The 19034-nt window shown below is 41.6% G+C and overlaps 1 protein-coding gene across 8 annotated transcripts in view; it reads right to left on the bottom strand.

Moving 5' to 3' along the window:
- Nucleotides 1-19034, bottom strand: part of frmd4a (FERM domain containing 4A) — a 134277-nt gene that overhangs the window by 20428 nt on the left and 94815 nt on the right. For all 8 annotated transcript variants that reach the window (XM_058644845.1, XM_058644848.1, XM_058644844.1 and 5 more), the window contains exons 3-11: nucleotides 17864-17958; nucleotides 15876-15968; nucleotides 8209-8293; nucleotides 5963-6019; nucleotides 5137-5159; nucleotides 1880-1963; nucleotides 1720-1785; nucleotides 1545-1602; nucleotides 1247-1333 (exon numbers count right to left, since the gene is read on the bottom strand). In XM_058644845.1, coding sequence (XP_058500828.1) covers nucleotides 1247-1333; nucleotides 1545-1602; nucleotides 1720-1785; nucleotides 1880-1963; nucleotides 5137-5159; nucleotides 5963-6019; nucleotides 8209-8293; nucleotides 15876-15968; nucleotides 17864-17958 — 648 coding nt within the window. The remainder of the gene's footprint in view (nucleotides 1-1246; nucleotides 1334-1544; nucleotides 1603-1719; nucleotides 1786-1879; nucleotides 1964-5136; nucleotides 5160-5962; nucleotides 6020-8208; nucleotides 8294-15875; nucleotides 15969-17863; nucleotides 17959-19034) is intronic.

Raw genomic sequence — 19034 nt, 5'->3', positions numbered from 1 at the left:
CAGACTCTTGAGAAGCTATAATTTACCATCTTTCCCTCAGTTTGACCATCGTGTATAAACAACATGGACTGGGTTTTTCTTTTTCACAGCGGTAATCTGGTGTTTGTCTCTGATTTAATGGGAAATAAAGTGACCTGGTAACTCAACACCTCAGCAGTGTTGTTGGGGAACACACTAAACACAACACACACACACACACACACACACACACACGTGTGGCACAGTGTTCATGGCAAACAGGAAAGCTGTGGCCAACAGGAAGTGTTCATCAGGATGTCGAGATCAGAGTTCCTGTGTGTTCCTGTGTGTGTGTGTGGGTTTATGAGCAGCAGTGTATCATGTCCTGTATGAAAGGGTTGCTGTTAACCCCATTAACACCTTATGAGACAAGGCTGAATGCCACAGATGAAGGCTCTAAGCACGAGTGGGAGGTCAGAGGTGAGGTGAGAGAGGCTTTCAGGGACTGTGAGGAGGACTTCATTCACAGAAAGACAGAAATAAGAACAGGACAGGAAGCAAAACATTCCAAGACTCAATGTCTCCAGACTCTAGTATTTGCACAGCATTGTCTCATGGTGACACGACACAAGTTACTGTCTGGATATCTGAAGTAGCAAAAGATTTATATTGACTATGCTCTTATCTTATGTATATTGTGTGAACTGCAATGTTATGTGATGAGTGATCTAAATGTCATGACCGAAATAAATAAATAAATAAATAAATCTTTAAAAAGCTCAGAGGGAGGTACTGTAGGGACTAAGTGTGCTAAAATGTTATCTTTTATTCAACAATTATTACACAAAGTTTAAAGTTAGTTAATGATGACCTATTTTATTTTTAATATATGAATGCTTTTTACATTCTTTTGATTTAAAATACAAAAGTGTACTGCAGTGCACACAGAATGCAGATTGGAGAGACAGAACAATAGTGTAAAGGAAGTTAAGGAATTCTGGGTCGTCTGTTAAACTGTTATCATTTATCAGATGGAGGAAAAAAGAAAAACTACCATCATACTTACTCGTTACTCATTTTTCAACACATGAAATGAAATGTCTCAGTGCTGTGATTGTTTTTGCATGTTTTATGTCATTGTGGATTGAAAATGTATACAATTAAACCCCACCCCAAAAAAAAGCAGGGTGAAAGAATGAAGAGTGAGAAAGAAAACAAATGTGGAAATGATCCTGATTCAGTGGACAGAGAGATCAGAGATCAGAGATCAGAGGGAGACTCATCTCACCTTCCTGGGCTTGACCTTGTCCTGGTGGTCATACTGAAAGATGCCTTTATAGCTCAGACCCAGCCACCACGGGATCCCCTGCTTGTCCTAAAACGTACAATAGAAATACCTCAGAATAAATGTTGTGGTTCGACAAAGAGAGAAATAGAAATAAAAAAGCAGTTGCAGTGGCAGATGCAGAAAAACAACAATCATTAGCTTTAAGCTTTAAACTTTAAGCCTTTAAACTGCCGACTTGCGTGTCCAGAGTGAACAAAATAGCTTGTGGTGTTCAAGTGTGAGTGCAGTAAAACTGTACCTTAACAGCATAGTAATGTACTCCATATGTGGGCAGAGACTCCACAATGCTCATATAACTGTGAGGAGCAGAGAGAGAGAGAAGGGTGTAAGGGTTACAGAGAGCACAACCTTCCATATGACAGACAAACATAACCACAGATGCATACTGTGCATACTCCACTGCACACACTTACTTCACAATAGCTTGGCCTCTGGACTGCCCGCTGAGCTTTTTGTAATGCTCTATGACCCGGTCTTCACTGTGGACGAGAACAAACAGGAGAAAATGGGAAATAATTAGAAGGAGAAGAGCGCTCGAGCAACGTTCTGGTGAATAACGGACTCGTCTCTCACCAGTAGGCCAGAGACGGGTGCTCCTTTAGGGCCTGGGTGGGCAGAGCAGGCAGCTTTTTCAGGTCAGACCTGGTTGCATCATTACTTGAAATGAGAAACCACAAGACATGGTCAACGCTGCTTCTGCTACAACTACCATTCTCCGCTGTAGGCCTGACATTTTCATGCAACAAAAAAAACAACTACCACGGAAAAGAAGAGGACATAAAAATATTTAACATAACAGTAGTTTGACATCTAAAGCAGAGCCGAATATTTCCCAGAGCTGTCTCAGAAGTGTATTATTGAATTTAGAAGGCTGCAGACACAGTAATGACATTAAGTCGAGAGCAATGAATACAGATGGGCCTTAAATGCTTTGTATTCTAAAAAGTGGGGGCCGTCTATTTCCGAACAGCTGCAGAGACACTGACAGATGGAAACAGAGGAGGGAGAAAACAGACACAGACATGAAAGATAAATAAAGAAAGATAAAAAAACAGGGATGGAGGAGGAAACAACAAAGATGAAGACAGTGAGCCAAGGCTTTGCCCTGGATTCAGTTTTCAGGCCTCCATCGGCAGAGGGTCTTAATATCCTCCACTAATCCTTAAGCCTCTTTCTGTCTCTCTCTCTGTCTCTCTCTCTCTCTCTCTCCAGCCTTTGCCAGGGCCTCAGATTGAGGAAAGCCCTGGGAACATGACAACCTATGAGCTAAACCCTGGAAGAGATCCATGCAGTGCACCCTGCCCAACTGTTCCTCAGCGTCTAAATGCAGCTGTGGGCAAAGATTGCTTCATATCCATTACAGTAATTACTTAAGTACAGTATACACGACTGCACTGTACATAATAGAAGCACAATTAAACACAGTCAGTGCACGTCGACACCGAGGTCATCATTGCAACTACATGACATATTAATGATGTATATTTCAATTAACTGGGTTTAAATGAATACGAATTCAACTTGTCAGCATCAGCCAATCTCCCCACTTTGGGATTAACAAATTTTGGATTACTGAAAAAGCAGGTAAACTGCTGTGGCAACCCTTAGAGAAGGAGAAGCCTAGATGTTTTATTTTTATTTTTTTTTATTATTTTATTATTATTTTTTTATTTTTAAAAAGATTTTTTTTTATAGGCCAGATTTAAACAATTATCATTTCATTAATCACTACTTTGTCTAAGTTTAGACATTTTTATTTTTAGAAACTGAGAGATAAAAGTGACACTGTAGAGACACTGTATGATAACGAAGAGCTTTGCTGAGTGCAGGGGCTACAGAATGTTTTTGGGAGGTATGTGTGTCACAGGAAGGGGTGAGGAAAAGGGGGGGAGGAGGTTTAAAGGAATGTCTCCAGAGTGTGTCACATTCCCACCCTCTGTGGGATACTGTATTTGTTTTCTCCTTTCAGCAATGGAAGTAAGGTCAGAGGTGGCCCATGATCTAGTCTGTTATCTCTGCGCTGCAACAAAGGGATGAAAAGACGACACACGCTTAAGTCAACATCACACAGATGTAGTGTGCATCTGAAGGTTCTGGAGTGCCCTTTAAACATCCACAAGTCTGTAAAAGCTCCACAGCTGCAGGATTTAACGATTTAATGATGACTAATGTTGACATTTTTAGACCTAAATAGCTGATTATTTATATTCTGAACGTAGAATTTAATGTCAGGGAACATTTCGCTGTCACTCTACACAACAGAGACATCTTTGATCGCTCAAATGAACACATGCTTTTCTCATGAGTGACAGCGGAGGCTGAAAAACGGGCGAAGCAAAGTAGAACAGGGACGAGAGGAGAGAAGGAGGGAGGTTTGTAAATCAGAGCTCAGAGGGAGACGGTTGTCAGTGCTGCAGCTTGATGCTCAGGAACAGATAGACCACTGATATCTTCTCTATTGTAACCTCACTACGACTCCTGTCACTGGGGAAGGAACACAGCAGATCGAGACATCACACGTTCACTGACTGGTATCAATATGCTTTTGTTGTGTTTCGTCCGTAATGTGGAAGCAGCAAAACAGCTCAGGGGAAAATGCTGCTCTTTACAACAACATCATACTTCCTGATGTGCTACATTAACACAGTGACCGCTACTGTAATAATAATAATAATAATGTCAATGATCGGAAACTTGATTATAGATTTAATTTCCCGGTTCACCTGATCACACATCAAATAAGCCCCAGGCTTAAAAAGACATTCGGTTTATTTTGCTTGTTAAACAAAATGGGATGAATCGACACATTCTGTCTGTCATCAGGCCACTGAGCAAGTCAACAAGGTGCTTTTCTCCACTTATTCCCACACATGCACCTATGAGAAGTCTAACATGTATTTATTTACATTAATAAATACTTATCATGCTTAACTGCACTAACTACCAGAACTGGAACCTTAAATTTGGCACTGATAGCTAATTTACACTGTGTTCCTTTAACAAGAACATCCCCTGAACATAGATTTACAACATAAGGGTGACCATACGTCCAGATTTAGGCCGGATTTTTACCTCCAGCCAGACACTCAGTTGTCCTCCTTTTTGGAGCTGCGCTTGAACGCAGCATAAATTCCAATGTCAATCAAATATGTCTGAATGCAGCATCATTTGGTTCTCTTTGTAAGAGTTAAGAAGGTGAACTGAGCAGTGAAACATTGTCAATGAAACCCATCTATATTATGTAGACTCTTAAGCTTGGTTCACACTGCACGTGTAGTGGCTGCGTTTCCATTTCTCGCTGTTTTTTCACAGTTAAAAACATAAATATGATGGTGTTACAACTATTTTTAGTAGCTGAATGTGGAGGAAATGAAGGAAAACCACAGGAAAACTTATATAGACAGGTGAGCGACATGCAGCAGAAACACAGCCAGTGTGAACACCCTCACGACAGCTTAAAGGGCGGTTTCACAGAATTTTCACCCAGGAAGTGACTTTGACGTCGACCTTTTGTCAATTTAATTAGTTTTTTTTTCAATCCAATCATCCTCTGCTGTTGTGGGAATGAGACATGTATCTCAGATCCACTGTCTGATGATCAAATAACACATTTCTCTCTTTTAGTAATTAGTAAAAAAAAACAAAAAACTGTGGGAACTTTTACGACAAAAACACAGTTAAGTTTTGAAAAATAAATCCAAACTTCTTAGTGTCATTCTCTCAGCTTCTGTAGCTCACAGTTAGAGGCAGAGCATTCATGATCCAGTCGTACTCTTTCTCAACACCATGGTACAAGAACAGATGTATGTTCATTAAAAAGTATAACTTACCTGGTGAAATCACCCTTAGCCTCCTGTTGGAAAAGAAAGGGAACGAGAGAGAGAGAGAGAAAATGACATATGTGACAATAAAATGTGTTTATGTTCTGTTTGTACAAGTGAACGTGCAGTCAGGTCTGCCGGCCCAGAGTCACACAGAGAAACATTAAACCTTACAGTGAAAATCTCTGACGGCCTAAAAGAGCAGAAACCTGATACTGCACATCTGCACCTTCACAGAGGGGACACACACTCACACACACACACATGGTCGAACCACTCAGCCCACTCTTTGTGTAACATGACCTTACAGTATCATGGTTAATGGACTAAACTACTCTGAGGAAGAAGTAGAAGAGAGACAAACTGCGGGAGCTGAGGTAAAAAACTAATGGAAGAAAACTTTTGAGGTACTCTTGAGGGTGACAAGTTTTCTTATGCTGCGTTTCCATCGTGGTTTGGTACGGTACGGTACGATATGGTACAGTTTGACCAGTACCTCTGGTTTGTAGGTGAGGTGTGGGCTCCGCATCAGTAGCACGACGTTGTACCGGTGCAACAACAACGAACAATGACATCGAGCCAGTCTAGCTCCACCCTGACCTTCCAGTACCATTTCACTCTGGTACCCAGTGAAGGGTGCCAAAGAAAAGAAAGTTTGGGGCTAGTTTTTTGGACAATTCCTCATGGAAACACAATTAAAATACATACCATACTGTACCAAACAGAACCATTCCATTCTATGGATACGCAGCTTTAAATTACAATGAAAGTAGCACTCCTGGTGTATTGTTGTTGTTGTTTTTTTATAAGCACAAACAAACAGACGTTATCTTACTTGTAGAATATAGGAAGCCAATTCGAAGACAATGTCACTGTCCACTTCAATAAGCTCCTGTAAGGCGAATAGAAATAAGAAGATAAGACAGAGGACAACACTTATACATTGAACTTCTCTGGGCATCAAGTAAAAAAACACAACATAGACAGTGCTGATGGGAGTAAAAGTGGCCATTTCTCCAGGATGAGTTGGTGGATCCTTTCATGTCCCTGCTGCCACACTCTCCACTTTCCCCCCTCTCCCTTCTCTAATTTCATGACCTTTGTGGATGGAGCTCAGCGATTAGAGGCAGAGTGACGGGGGTTTGAGCGGGTTGAGGGTGGGCACACTGATTACTCAAAACATTTTCCAGAGGTGCTTTTTTATTTTTTATTTTTATAACATGACTGTTTTTCTCCAGGAGATCGTGGGGCTGCTTTGAATTCTATTTAACTGTCGCATTGTGAGGGTTGGATCGTGTTTATGTACTTTCACCAACCACATTCTTATACATATACATGGCTGTTTTATGTGTGCACTGAAGGGTGGTGGGGGGGGGAGAGGATAAGGGTTAGTGGGCAGTGAGTAGTGGGTCAAGTATGTCAGGAATGTTCCCTTTACAATCCACCTCTTAATTGGTTGGGGGGGGATCAGACGGCCGGGATGAAACACTAGACAGAACAAACCCATCCTGGGTGGTACACGCAGGGCGGCTACTATACACCATCACTCACTGTGTGTGTGTGTAATGTACACACATGAGAACCCACAGCACATCACAACAATGTTTCCTCCAAACTATACAAGCAGATGCTGTGAATGAGATCTACTGCAAATGAGCAACAGATTTACTTCAGCAGACTATTCCTCTCTCTGTGTGTCCTTTAAGGGCCATCATCGTGTCTTTCACACACACACTTTGTTTAGCTGATGTTCTTATCAAGCATGATGCGAGAAACAGATAACAGACACAGTAGGTATCTTTATCAGGGACACTGCTGGTCAAACATCATTACAAAGTCACTACATTTCATGTTTCAGCCTCTTGCTTATTGACAAACACAATAATACTGTACACTATACGGTTAAAAACCTATGCGACATGAAGCCTCCACTGTAAACTATGGAAGTGTTTTAATATTTCACAACATTAAACAGGTATATATCATATACACTCCTCTGACAGCTTAAAATCTGTTCATTTAAAGGTTGATACACCTAATTAGTTTAGAAAATAATGTTTTATAGTGTGAAAACAATGGAGCTTTTTCTTCCTTTCAGGCCTCATACGCCCTCTTCTGGATATAACAGAGAACTGCGTGACCCTGCACTCCACCTCTCAGTGTGACGGGCTGTGAACTGATGTTACAGGATGGAATAATTACTGGCAGAATATCAACAACTTCACTTTCCTTCAGGGTATCAACAATTTTTCAATGAATCGATTATTAATCGATTACTAAATTCAATTAATTGTCAACGATTTTGATAATAGATTATTCGGTTTTAGAGTTTCATTAATAATTCAAACATGTTTTCTGATTTTTTAAGCTTCTTCAATGTGAATATTTTCTGTATTCATTGCTCCATTTGACAAAGAAATCATCAACACTGTAAAGAAATGTGATTAGTGGACAAAACAAGACATGTGAGAACCTCAGCATTTCGAGGTCAATGGCTAAATATGCAAAATAACACATGGGCTACATTGTCAAAGTGTTTTTTTTAGCTCCTCCAAAGAGCAGCTTAACTCAAAATGTAAAGGACAGATAAAGGTGGCATTTCTGGGCTGATGTAGGTTAAATCCAAGTGCATTGACTCTGTGGGAACCTGAGCGGCCTTGGCAGATGTTTGCACTTTCCCTAGTTTCCCCCTATGGTTCTTGTGTATCTTGCTGTTAATCTGTATGTACATGCAAATTGCACAGCCAAACTAAATAAGCCTTAACAGTGACAAATGGCAGAGAATGTGTATGAACTATTCGTTATCTAGTGGGATTGAGTGCAGCGCCTAACAGGACGGCTAACAGCTGAGGCACATTTTCTGCTTCACTCAATCAGTGTCCAAGATGGCCTCCTGGGGCATCGCTCTTCATTTAGAACCTAAACTGTGCTGATAAAGAGACACATCAGTGACAGTGTAAATCCCTACAGTGCTTCAGCCTGGAAGAATCAGAGGCTATCCCACATGGTGACATGTGAATAAATATGAATACATTCCTCCGTTCATCACAAATGACCTGCAGGGCAAATGAATGCGTTTACCTTGTAGATGATGGACTTGGCATTAAGAAAGAAGAGCTCGATAGTGGCATTGTCCTTCAGGTAGGATATACTCTCTATGTAGAATCTGGAAACACAAGGAAACACAAGGCCATACATTAGCAACGACACAGGCAACATTAGGAAGGAATTCTTTAAATCAGGGCTGGGTAACACTGACATAAATGAAGCAAGCGAGGGCCCACAAATAACATATTTAATTTCATTAAACCCATATTTATGTAGAAATGCTGTAAAAACACTTGTTTTAGCTGTGACAAAAGTCTGGCACATTGGTCATTTTCTATTTAATGTGAAGGTGTGAAACTGGAAGATGAGTGAGTGAAGTGTCTGAAATTACATTTGCTTCAGAAACAGAAACAAGTACAATTCAACATGCTGATGTCATAAAAATGGTGCAATGACCTAAATGACCAGAGGAGGGCGCATCACACCAAAAACCAATGTTCTCCTTGAGACCATGGTGCCTGGCAATGAGCCACTATTATTAGTTTGTGGGGTTCACCACATTCCACAATCTCACACACACACACACACACAGGAGGATTGAAGGTGCACATGATGCACTTCCCACATTGTCTCCACTCAGCAGCAGCATCATCATCATCAGCAGCAGCATCATCAGCAGCAGCAGTGTGCAGTGATTCCACATCCACGATCACTAGAAGTGGAGTAAAGCAGCACAGTAACCCACTTCTGGCAGAGCAGTTGTGCAGGGAGCTCATATAATAACGCTGTCTAAATTTAGCTCATGAATACTCGCAGAGCCAGAGGGCAGATGTGACGATACAGCAGGACGATAAAAAATAAATGGTGTTCGCTCCACTCTGGTGGAAACGTGTATCATGAAGATGCTATAGGGTCTCATGGTGCTGACGGTCTGAAATGACCCCAAGCGTGTTTTAGGTGAAGCCTGACATTTCAGCACAGACAGTAAGACACATTAGGCCACACATGTACTAATTACTGTGGACTGCCTATCGTCCTACGTCAGCTGAGATTAGCACAGCACCCTCCGGTGAAGGATAAAGCGGTAGATAATGGATGGATGGATGCGTTGTATACTTTAAGTTGATTTTTATGTATATTATTTTATTTTAACATCATATAGAGTATGCTTTTTGACTGCATTGGTTCTATCTACAACCCAAACCTGTATGTACTGCTGCCTGTCTTGGCCAGGACTCTCTTGCAAAAGGGATTTTTAATCTCAGTGAGTCAGATTCCTGGTTAAATAAAGGTTAAATGAAAAAATAAAAAGAAATTGCATCTTATAAAATGATAAATACATTGATATTTGAGACTTTTTTGTCGTTTATTTCACACACAGTTGTAGAATAATCTACCTTATTAACACGTTGTATTATTTTTGTACGAGTGGGTGATAAAAATGATGTTTGTATTATGTTATTATGATGATTATGATATTATGTTTCTTCTTAGATTTTCCTTTCATTATATTCAGAGCCCAGGGAGAGCAGCCTTTGCCTTTTGAGTGACAGCTAATGGGGATCCTAACAAACTAAACTGTCACTATACGACTTGATAAATGCCTGTAAGAGCACATACTGTGACCTGAGCACATGTCCTTATGAACACACTTACATTAATGTGTTCATTTGTGTGCAAGTGAGTGCGTGCGGCCACTGAGTGAATGGGTTTGTACGAGGATCGATAATAGGAGGGCTTAAATTGTGTTACCCATTGAGCTGCGAGAGCGAGAGAGAGAATGAGGAACCTTGTCAATATTCAGTGTGAACATTTAATTAAAGCCAGAGTGTTGATGAGACATGAACACACTGTCAGCGGCAGCACAGCCACAGCCGCAAGCACTCAGGGAAGACACCCACTGAACCAGCAGGAGGTGGGCATCTGTGTCACATTTACTGGGAACACACACACACACTCACACACACCACACAAATACCACATATGAATGCAAATGCAGTATATGACATGCACCTGCACAGAGAGACACCTACACACACAGAGCTTTGTATCCTGGTGATGAAAACAGTACGCTCACACTAATAATAGATCCAGACCGGACATCTGGAGTGATTGTTTTTCTACTATTGGGCTGCTATATTCCATTGCTATATTGAAATGTATATACAGAGGCTATAAGTATGTGCAACATAAAGGCAATCTGATGAAATGTTTGTTTTTTCCATTTTCACCATCTGTATAAACGCACCTGAGCAAAAATCAAATTGAATTTGTTAAATTTGGAAATAATCCAACGTTCAAATGAACAATAATCCAAGAAAAACTGTGTATTCTGTGATTTCTGCACAACTGTCATTACTCCCATTTGTTTTTCAAATATCCATCCATCCATTTTCTAACGCTTTATCCTCCACAGGAGGGTCGTGGGGATTGCTGTGCCAATCTCAGCTGACATAGGGCTGGACAGTTCGCCAGTCCATCACAGGGCCTCATGGTCAATTTAAAGTGTCCAAGTGACCTAATCCCCATAGTGCATGTTTTGGGGAGAACATGCAAACTCCATGCACCGGGGGCTTGCGTCTTCTTGCTGCAAAGGCAAGAGTGCACCAACCTCTTCTTTTAAATATGTGATATAGAATTAATCTTAATTTTGACTGAACAACACAGATCTGTGTAGATCGGATTATTGACCGTCAGTTTAATAAGGTTTACAGGACAGATGATGTTTGAAATGCTGTTGTGATTAACTTGCAAAATTAGCAAATACCCTTGTGGAAGCTAATTGGAATCAAAATAAACAATAAAACAAGACCTTAAACTAAAAAAAAATAAAAATAAATAACAAAATGCTGTTGGGTTTCCTTACAGACGTTGGTGGAGTAATGCTCCTCACAGACACCCACTAATTCTAGCATTATATGAGAGATGAGCAAGACCTAATAAAAGTATTATTTCACAAGACACATTTTATTTACACAGGACCTAAAACTACAGGTAATTTATGTAACAGACATAACTGAGGTTTTCATTCAGAACACAAAACGTCAACAAAAAGCCCCTTTTCCAGCTATGGTCCCAGCTTGCCTGGCCTGGCCTCGGCACGGCACAGTTTAGGTTGGTTTTCCACTACAAAATAGTACCTACTCAACGTGGGTGGAGTCATGACAGTTAATGAACTGATTAGAATCAGTTCATTAAAAAAAATTTGTGTTCAGTACTTCCTTCATGACTGGAGCACAGACTCCGTCTGACACAGTCACTGGACTGAAATACAGCGGCATGTCGCTGAATACACCAGACTCCTCTGTTAAATATTGAGATTTTAGACATTACCCTATATAATTGTTGGAGATTAAACCACATCTATAGGATTGTTACGTCTTTTTAACTGATCTACACTTCGGCACTGTTCGGCTTGATTCTGGTGTCGGACGTCTCTTCCTGTGACGGCACTCGACGTCGCACATAGTATCGCCTCAGCTCACTTGGAAAAAGTACCTGGTACCAGGTACTATGCTAGTGGAAACACATCTTAACCGAGCCGTGCTGTGCCGTGCCGAGACAAGTCGGGTCGAGCCAGTGGAAACCACGCCATAAAGGTTTTGACTTCCTGTAGACTGAGCAGGGAATCTCCTAACTGTATATAAACTCGCAGTCAGGCTGTGGGAGAACACAGGTGAACCCAATAGATCCTGATTACACATCCACATTATCCACATTACCAGGATGATTACTTTCAGCTAGGGCTGGGCGAAATGGCTCGAAAATAATGTCATTGATTTTCCTCACACCAAACTTGATTCTAACCAAGTATTATATACAAATTACAAATGACAAAGAAATGACTGGCTTTTATTTTATCACTGTGAACACCAGAGACAATAGAACTATTCAACAAGCTTCCTACTGCCTCCAAACAATGTCCCAACTTTCAGGGATCTTATCTTAACGACAGGAGTGGTGGGAGTTAACCAGAAAACCAATTTCCTAAATGCTAAGCTACAAATGCAAGGTTCATAACAACACAATTATTTCAATTATCAAAAGCTGTGAAGGGTGCCCACATGAACCATACCATGCCAGATTTGGCACGATTCTGTGGGGAAAAGTAGCAGTAAGAGAGAGTAAAGCTCCACACACTGCAGTCTGAGAATCTTGAGTTTACTGTTCCAAACCATACCATGACAAGCTGAACTACTGACCCTCGAGGTGGAAACACACCTTAAAAACCACTTTACACAGCTTGTTTAAGGCCGAGCCGTTCCGTGTCAATGACAGCAGAGGAGGGGGTGTGCACCACTGTTCCTGCTTTTATCAGCGCAGAGAAGGTAATTACAGAGACGGATCGATATGTGAGTGTGAAAGGGAAAGCTGGCAACGATGGGACTCAGCCATTGCTGTGCTATACCTATACATCATGCCTGAGATCCTGGAGTGTCAACACTGTGTTATATAAGCGCTCACAGGTTAGTTTGGTTCAGAGCAGCATTATCCAGTGTCTTCTTAATGACAATATCATGAGATCCTAGTATAGTGTGTGTGTGTGTGTGAGAGAGAGAGTGTGAATAAGGGGGTGGGGAGTTGCAATGGTGCAGTCAGTGTGTGACATTTGGAGAGATTGGGGTTAGAGATTGGACTGAACTGCAGTCCAACGGGAGGCTAAAGCCTCAAAATGGTGTCAAAGTTCACTGTGACACAATGACGCCACCACATCCTCAAACACCCATTAGTCTATGCAAATACACACACACACACACACACACACAATGTTCATCCCTGGCAGTTGCCCACATTCACTTCCTCCTGAGTTCATCTTGACTATCAGCTGTGATACAAAAAGCTCAGTTTTTTTGATCAAACAACTGCAGGGGAAGAATTAGCTCCCTGGAACCACAGCACTCTCAGGCCTGTGTCTGAATAGTAACATCTTCTTCTAACATATAGTCGTGTGGATGTACTGTAGCATAAAACAGCAGTAACAGCGCTCCAGATGTTATGTGACTCAGTTTCTATCAAGTGCCCTCACGGCAGCCGATGAATGGGACCAGTGCTGGATCCAACCTGTCAGATTTCACTGCACACATTAAATCCACAGAGATTGACCCATATATCTATATATCCATATATAAAACTAGACACACTGAGACTAAATTTGATCCTTTTAATGCCCCCGGCGTGCTTCTTATGAGTTTGGAAATAGTTGGAGAGCATATTATTCCAGACCTGCAGTATCCCGACATCTCCCACAAACCCCTTGAGGGGTTGCTTGGATGGAGATGAACGGCGTCATTTCCTGCCAGAGCAGAGAGGGGGTGGGGGGGGGTGGGGTTACCTCGGTTGTGTGACGTCAGCTACATGAGCTCCATGGCAACCAAACATCTCACATTTTTAACGATCACTATCACACTGTACAACTACACCACTGCTCCCTAAATAGAGTGAACAATGGGTCTATGAGCTAAGGATAGGATTTTGACACAGCCGTCTCATTGTGTCGTTGAGCTGTGTCGTATATGTCAGCTGGAAATGACTGTTCAGTGACATTGTTTCAGATGAACCATGTGCGTCATGTTACTATGGACATTTCTAGCACAGTTTCTGTCCCTGGAGAGCGTATGACATCATTAAGACATGTTGGGGACAGGGGACATCCAGTAGAAGCTAAACAAAGCTGCAGCTTTCTCTTTCAGGCTCTCACTGAGAGGGTGTGTGTGTGTGTGTGTGTGTGTGCAGAGGTAGGTAGGGCTGTGTGTTTACATTTGAGGCTAAGAATGATCAGAAACTCTCTTCTCAGGTCAGGTGCCTTTTTCTTTCTTTTTCAAAAAGTCTATTGAAGATAAAGCGCCCACATGCAAACCAAAACATACACACACACACAATCAAACAGAGGTTTTTTTTGTCACATACAATACATAAATGAGCCAGTGCCTGTGTGAGGGTAAAGTGTGTTTCAGTTCTGAGTGGAGTCATTGTATGTGGAGTACAAAAGGCTGGGAGCAGAGTGTGGGACTGTGTCCATTACCCTGTCACGACAGGTCAGAGAAGAGCTGGCTTTTAACTGAGGACATGACTCTAAGGCTACATTCACTCTTACTGACACACTTGAAAGGGCACGTCACATGACTTTTTACATACGCTGGTCATGCACACAGTGCTGTAAACAGTAGGAAGATTGTCTACTCGAAAATACCACAAACTACGAACAGCAATGAAGAAAAGTAAGATCACACGTGATCAATAAGACTCAATCAGGAAGCAAATGTGGGTGAAAAGTCCTCATTTCTGTCTGTGCAAAGTTAAATGCAGGTCTAGAGTTTGTGTTTTGTTTGTTTTTTAAACTTAAAAGTAGTTTGGCAGAGTTTTCAAAGTTTTCTGACGCTGTTCAGATATAGACGTCCATCAGGGAGTAGGGATGCAACAATTATAGACTGTGATGGTACAATTATTGTTTGAAGAAAAACCACGGATCCATGGTTTTACTGATTATGGTCATAATGCATTGTTATTTTTCAACATTACACACACAGAAACACAACTTTTCAGTTTTCTTGCAGTGTCTCTGGAGTGACTACATGCTGTTTTGGTACAATTCTCCTTTCCCGTTGTGCTGGAAAACCCCAACACGTTTGATTCTACTACAGGACCAGCTCAGTGTTTTATTAAGCAACTTGAGCCATTGTTTAGCAAATGTAGCCAAGTATCTGTTATTTAATGTTGAGTGGCAACAAGTGTGAATGGTCCAGAGCTCCTTGTGAAATGATTTAGTGAACCAGACTGATGCAGCAACTTCTTATGTGTTGACTTCTCCTCACTGTATTAACGTGGTTCATTTGAGAATGTGACCAGAAACACCGTTTTTTAACTGCAGTTAACAGTCACTGCCAGTTTCCCCTTTTTCCCCTTGCCGTCTTAGAGCATTGGCCTCTATTCTAATGGTTTAAATCTTATTTCAAGTTATGAGCAGAGCTTAGATTCACTCAGTTCCTCCCAAATCTTTATTTCTCCGCCTGTCACCGATACACAGACACAGCTGCACACACACACACACAGATTGACAACAGACACATCTGCACGGTCAGACTCATTAAAAACATTATTCCTGTTCCCGTAAACAGAGACGACAACCACGTGTATTTGCATATTGCCCGTGGTCATGAGATCTGACCACATGTGGTCCGGGTAAGTGCACGTTCATGCCAGGTGTTGACAGGCATACTTTACAGTGTCCACGTCTTCCAGGACCCGTGTTGATACCAGGTCTGTACAGATCTTTTTCTTTTGTTTGTGGCCACAAGGTGTAAATGCAGCAAAACAGATGAAAAAGAACAATGTGGACAAAGTCTGAAGCAGCAATAATAAACGCAAACTGCAAGGACACTGACAAGTAAATGTCCCACATGTCAAATCATTTCTACAAAGAACTGCAAAGCTCTTTGAGAGGACTCTGCCGTCTTGTTTTGATCATAGCACTGTGAACATCTGTGATGTGATTTACATGCAGAGCATACTGACGAGGTCTAACAGGCTCATGATTGGCTGAGAAGCCTCGTGGTGGGAGTTAAACACTCGGGTCAAAGCAATTTCATAAGGGGCCTGTCATCACTAACCTCGTTAATCTGTGCCCATTACCCAATAACTGTATGCGTATCAGAGGCCGCGCTTGCTGTGTGAGGGGATTTAGTTAGTGAACGGAGACTCACCTGACACAAAAGTACAGGACAATGGGACCAGACTTCTTAGGGAACTCATGTTCTAACACCCTGCGGTCCAACTGCAGCCAGCTGAAATGGCCCCTGAAGAAAGAAGAGAACAAACAATCAATCAGTGTTATCATTTATGGTGGATCGTCATTTAAGGTATCTGTGATGCCTTCTCCTGGTTTTAAACACTATTGAACTGATGATAATTTATCATATTGAATAAATTGGTGAAATATGCTAAATGTAACAATTTAAATATCATTTATTGTTGAAAAAGACTAATTATTTGTGTTATAGCATAATTTTTCCAAATGTATAGGCAATTTTCTAATATCTAACATTAGAAAGACAAATAAATTCTAATAATGCTCTGTATTACATGATTTTAAAATACACTGGTTGCCTTAACAGTAGATATTTTACTTTAGAGTGTATTTACCGTGTATTGTCATGCAACATCTCAAAAGAAAACTTTTCACGAGTCCAGAGAAACAACCTGTGTGCAGCTTTATAACCATATCTTGTATATCAGGAAATAGCCTAAAAATGTCCAGATATTATTTGTAAGGGTTATATCGTCCCGTCTTATAACGTAAAATAGTGAATTGTGATTAGATTTTTTTGCCTTACTTATTATCCTTCCATGTAGCAGCTTAGCATTCTTTCCTTTTAGCTTTACTTCACTTCCCTCTCTCTCTCTGCTCTAATTCCTCTGTCTCCCTTTCAGCAGAGGAAAACTGCAGCGACAGCTTGTCACCCTGGTAACCCTGCGTGGCATCCTGCATAAGTGAGGAACATCTCTCTCCTCCTGTCTCTCTCTCTCTCTCTCCATCCCTCTCAGCTCCACACACAGTCTCTTGACCAGTGCTGAGGCGTCTGCTTTCCCCAGGCACATCTACAAATCTACACACATGGAATTAGTCTTGGGGGGGAGGACAAAGTGTGTGTGTGTGTGTGTAAATGCCACTGAGCAAAGACCAATTTTGCTTGACATTAGTCAGTGTGTCCACAAGATAAAACAAAAGAAGACACACATAGGCAGTGGAAATGTTTGCCTGTATGTAAATCACGTGGTTTTTTTTTCCAGTATCATGTCTTTCTAGGTCACAAAACACAATAAAAGTCATTTGAATGTCAGCTTTGCATTTCAGGCACAGTTCTAATGACAAGCCGCCTCACTCACAACCTTTCTCTCACCCAGAGCTGGGCAATCATGGCCTCATCTCAACATCAAAAACAACAATATACCTTTCATTTGTGAGGGAAAAATGAAAACCATCAACAGGATACGGGGTTTATTTTAAGGTCGCTAAAATGGGCATGCACAAAACAAAACAAAACAAAAACAAAACTCAGTTAAGGGTTTAAAAGCACACTGGAAATTCCACAGGAGAAAGATGATGCCAAAATCAACAGCCACATTTTGCTGCAATATTTTTGAAACCATATTTATATCTCAAAGCATTTCCGAGAAACTTCATCGTGGCACTTTGGAGCTTTATACAGCGTTTGTCAAAATAATGTTAAGATTTATTGTTATTATTGCAACAAAGGTCAATTACTGGACAAAATAATAGGATCGAGCTGCGAGATAAAAACCACGTCATATACGATAACGTTGGTGAACACTGCACTGACAATCTGCAAGTATCCGCATGTATATATACAGTATATATACATATATACATATATATGGTTGTGTTTGTGCTATTTTTATTTTAGAGTGTATTTTATTCCATGCACTTCCGTTACATGTGTTTGTCATGAGGGTTTGTAAGGTCATCTTTGGGGCCATTGTCATTTTATTCAAATATATCAACTGATACATCGTTTTCAATATCATTTAGATCAATGAAAACAAAGGGAGTTTTTTAAACATGGGATCCGTCATACTAACTGGTCTGGGGCAGCAGAAGATATGGATCGTGTTTGTGTTACGTCGAGTTTAACGCCGTTTCCAGAGTCACTGATGCTTGAATGTCACTTACGTTTCGTCGGTGTATGCGATTCCAAAGTACTCCTTCTCCTTGAGGTTAAAGTGAGAGGCCACGAGGTCCAGCAAGTCCTTGGCCATCAGCTTGGGCTGCGGGGGAGACACAGACATGTTAGTGTTAGTGTTGCTCTGCAAGTGCTTGTCCTTATCTGCTATAATAAGTCTGAGTGTACTGGTGCGGCGGTTTATCACACTGCAGTTTTAATTAGAGCAGATACATATGGGAGAGTTTTTAATGTATTCTTGCAGGTATTGATTCAATGCAGTGACTAAGCATTTCGACAAACACGGGGGGGGGGGGGGGAGGGCAAGAGAGAAGGAGATAAATGAGAGAGAAAGTATGTGAGAAAGATGGATGGAGTGTGTGGATGTTGCTGACAGTGCAGGGACCCTGCCCTTCTCCTCCCTCTCCCCTTTCAGCTCCTCTGACCCACACCTCTACTGCAGAGTCATGGCTCTGGGCTGAGGGACTGTAATGCGGGGAGAGGGCTGCAGTTAGCTTGCTAGCCTGTGTATACGCCTGTGGAACACTGTGTGAGTGACAGCACGTGTGGCAACATGCTCCATTCATCCATTCATCACAACGCTCAGAGCATGCATCTCAAAGCCCAATGAAAGCTGGGCGACCGTGCTGATGCTGCTGCTGATGCTGCTGCTGATGCTGCTGATGCTGCTGCTGCTGATGTTGCTGATGCTGATGCCATATGCTGCTGGTTTGTGACATCCTGAGTAACAGCACGCCGCACCCTGAGGTTAACCATGGGTGTGCCTCACTGCCTACATTTTCATCCCACTGACACACACACACACACACACACACACACAAACACAAATCTCCATCCACCGAATGCTTGCAGCCCACTCACAACATGGAGGACGAACACATGTGTGCTGTGCACGTTTACACGAAAAGAGGAAAACACACAGTGTGCAACCACATCACACATCATATACACAGCTACCACATCGTGCTACATTGTGTACATTCTCAGTAATCTCCCCCTTGAGGTCCTTGATGGTAAGCTCACTTCGCGGCTACAACTGAAGTGAGGGAAGCTACTGAGAGCTGTAAAAGAGAGGGAGATGATGTCATGCACGAAGCAAGCACACACACACACATGCAGCAACACATCTCCAATGACCTAGATCTCATATAAGCATGACGC

Source organism: Solea solea, chromosome 12, assembly GCF_958295425.1.
Source record: "Solea solea chromosome 12, fSolSol10.1, whole genome shotgun sequence".
In the NCBI taxonomy this organism is placed as follows: Eukaryota; Metazoa; Chordata; class Actinopteri; order Pleuronectiformes; family Soleidae; genus Solea; species Solea solea.
The sequence above is the reverse complement of the archived record's forward strand: the minus strand, read 5'-3'. Positions and strand labels throughout refer to the sequence as shown.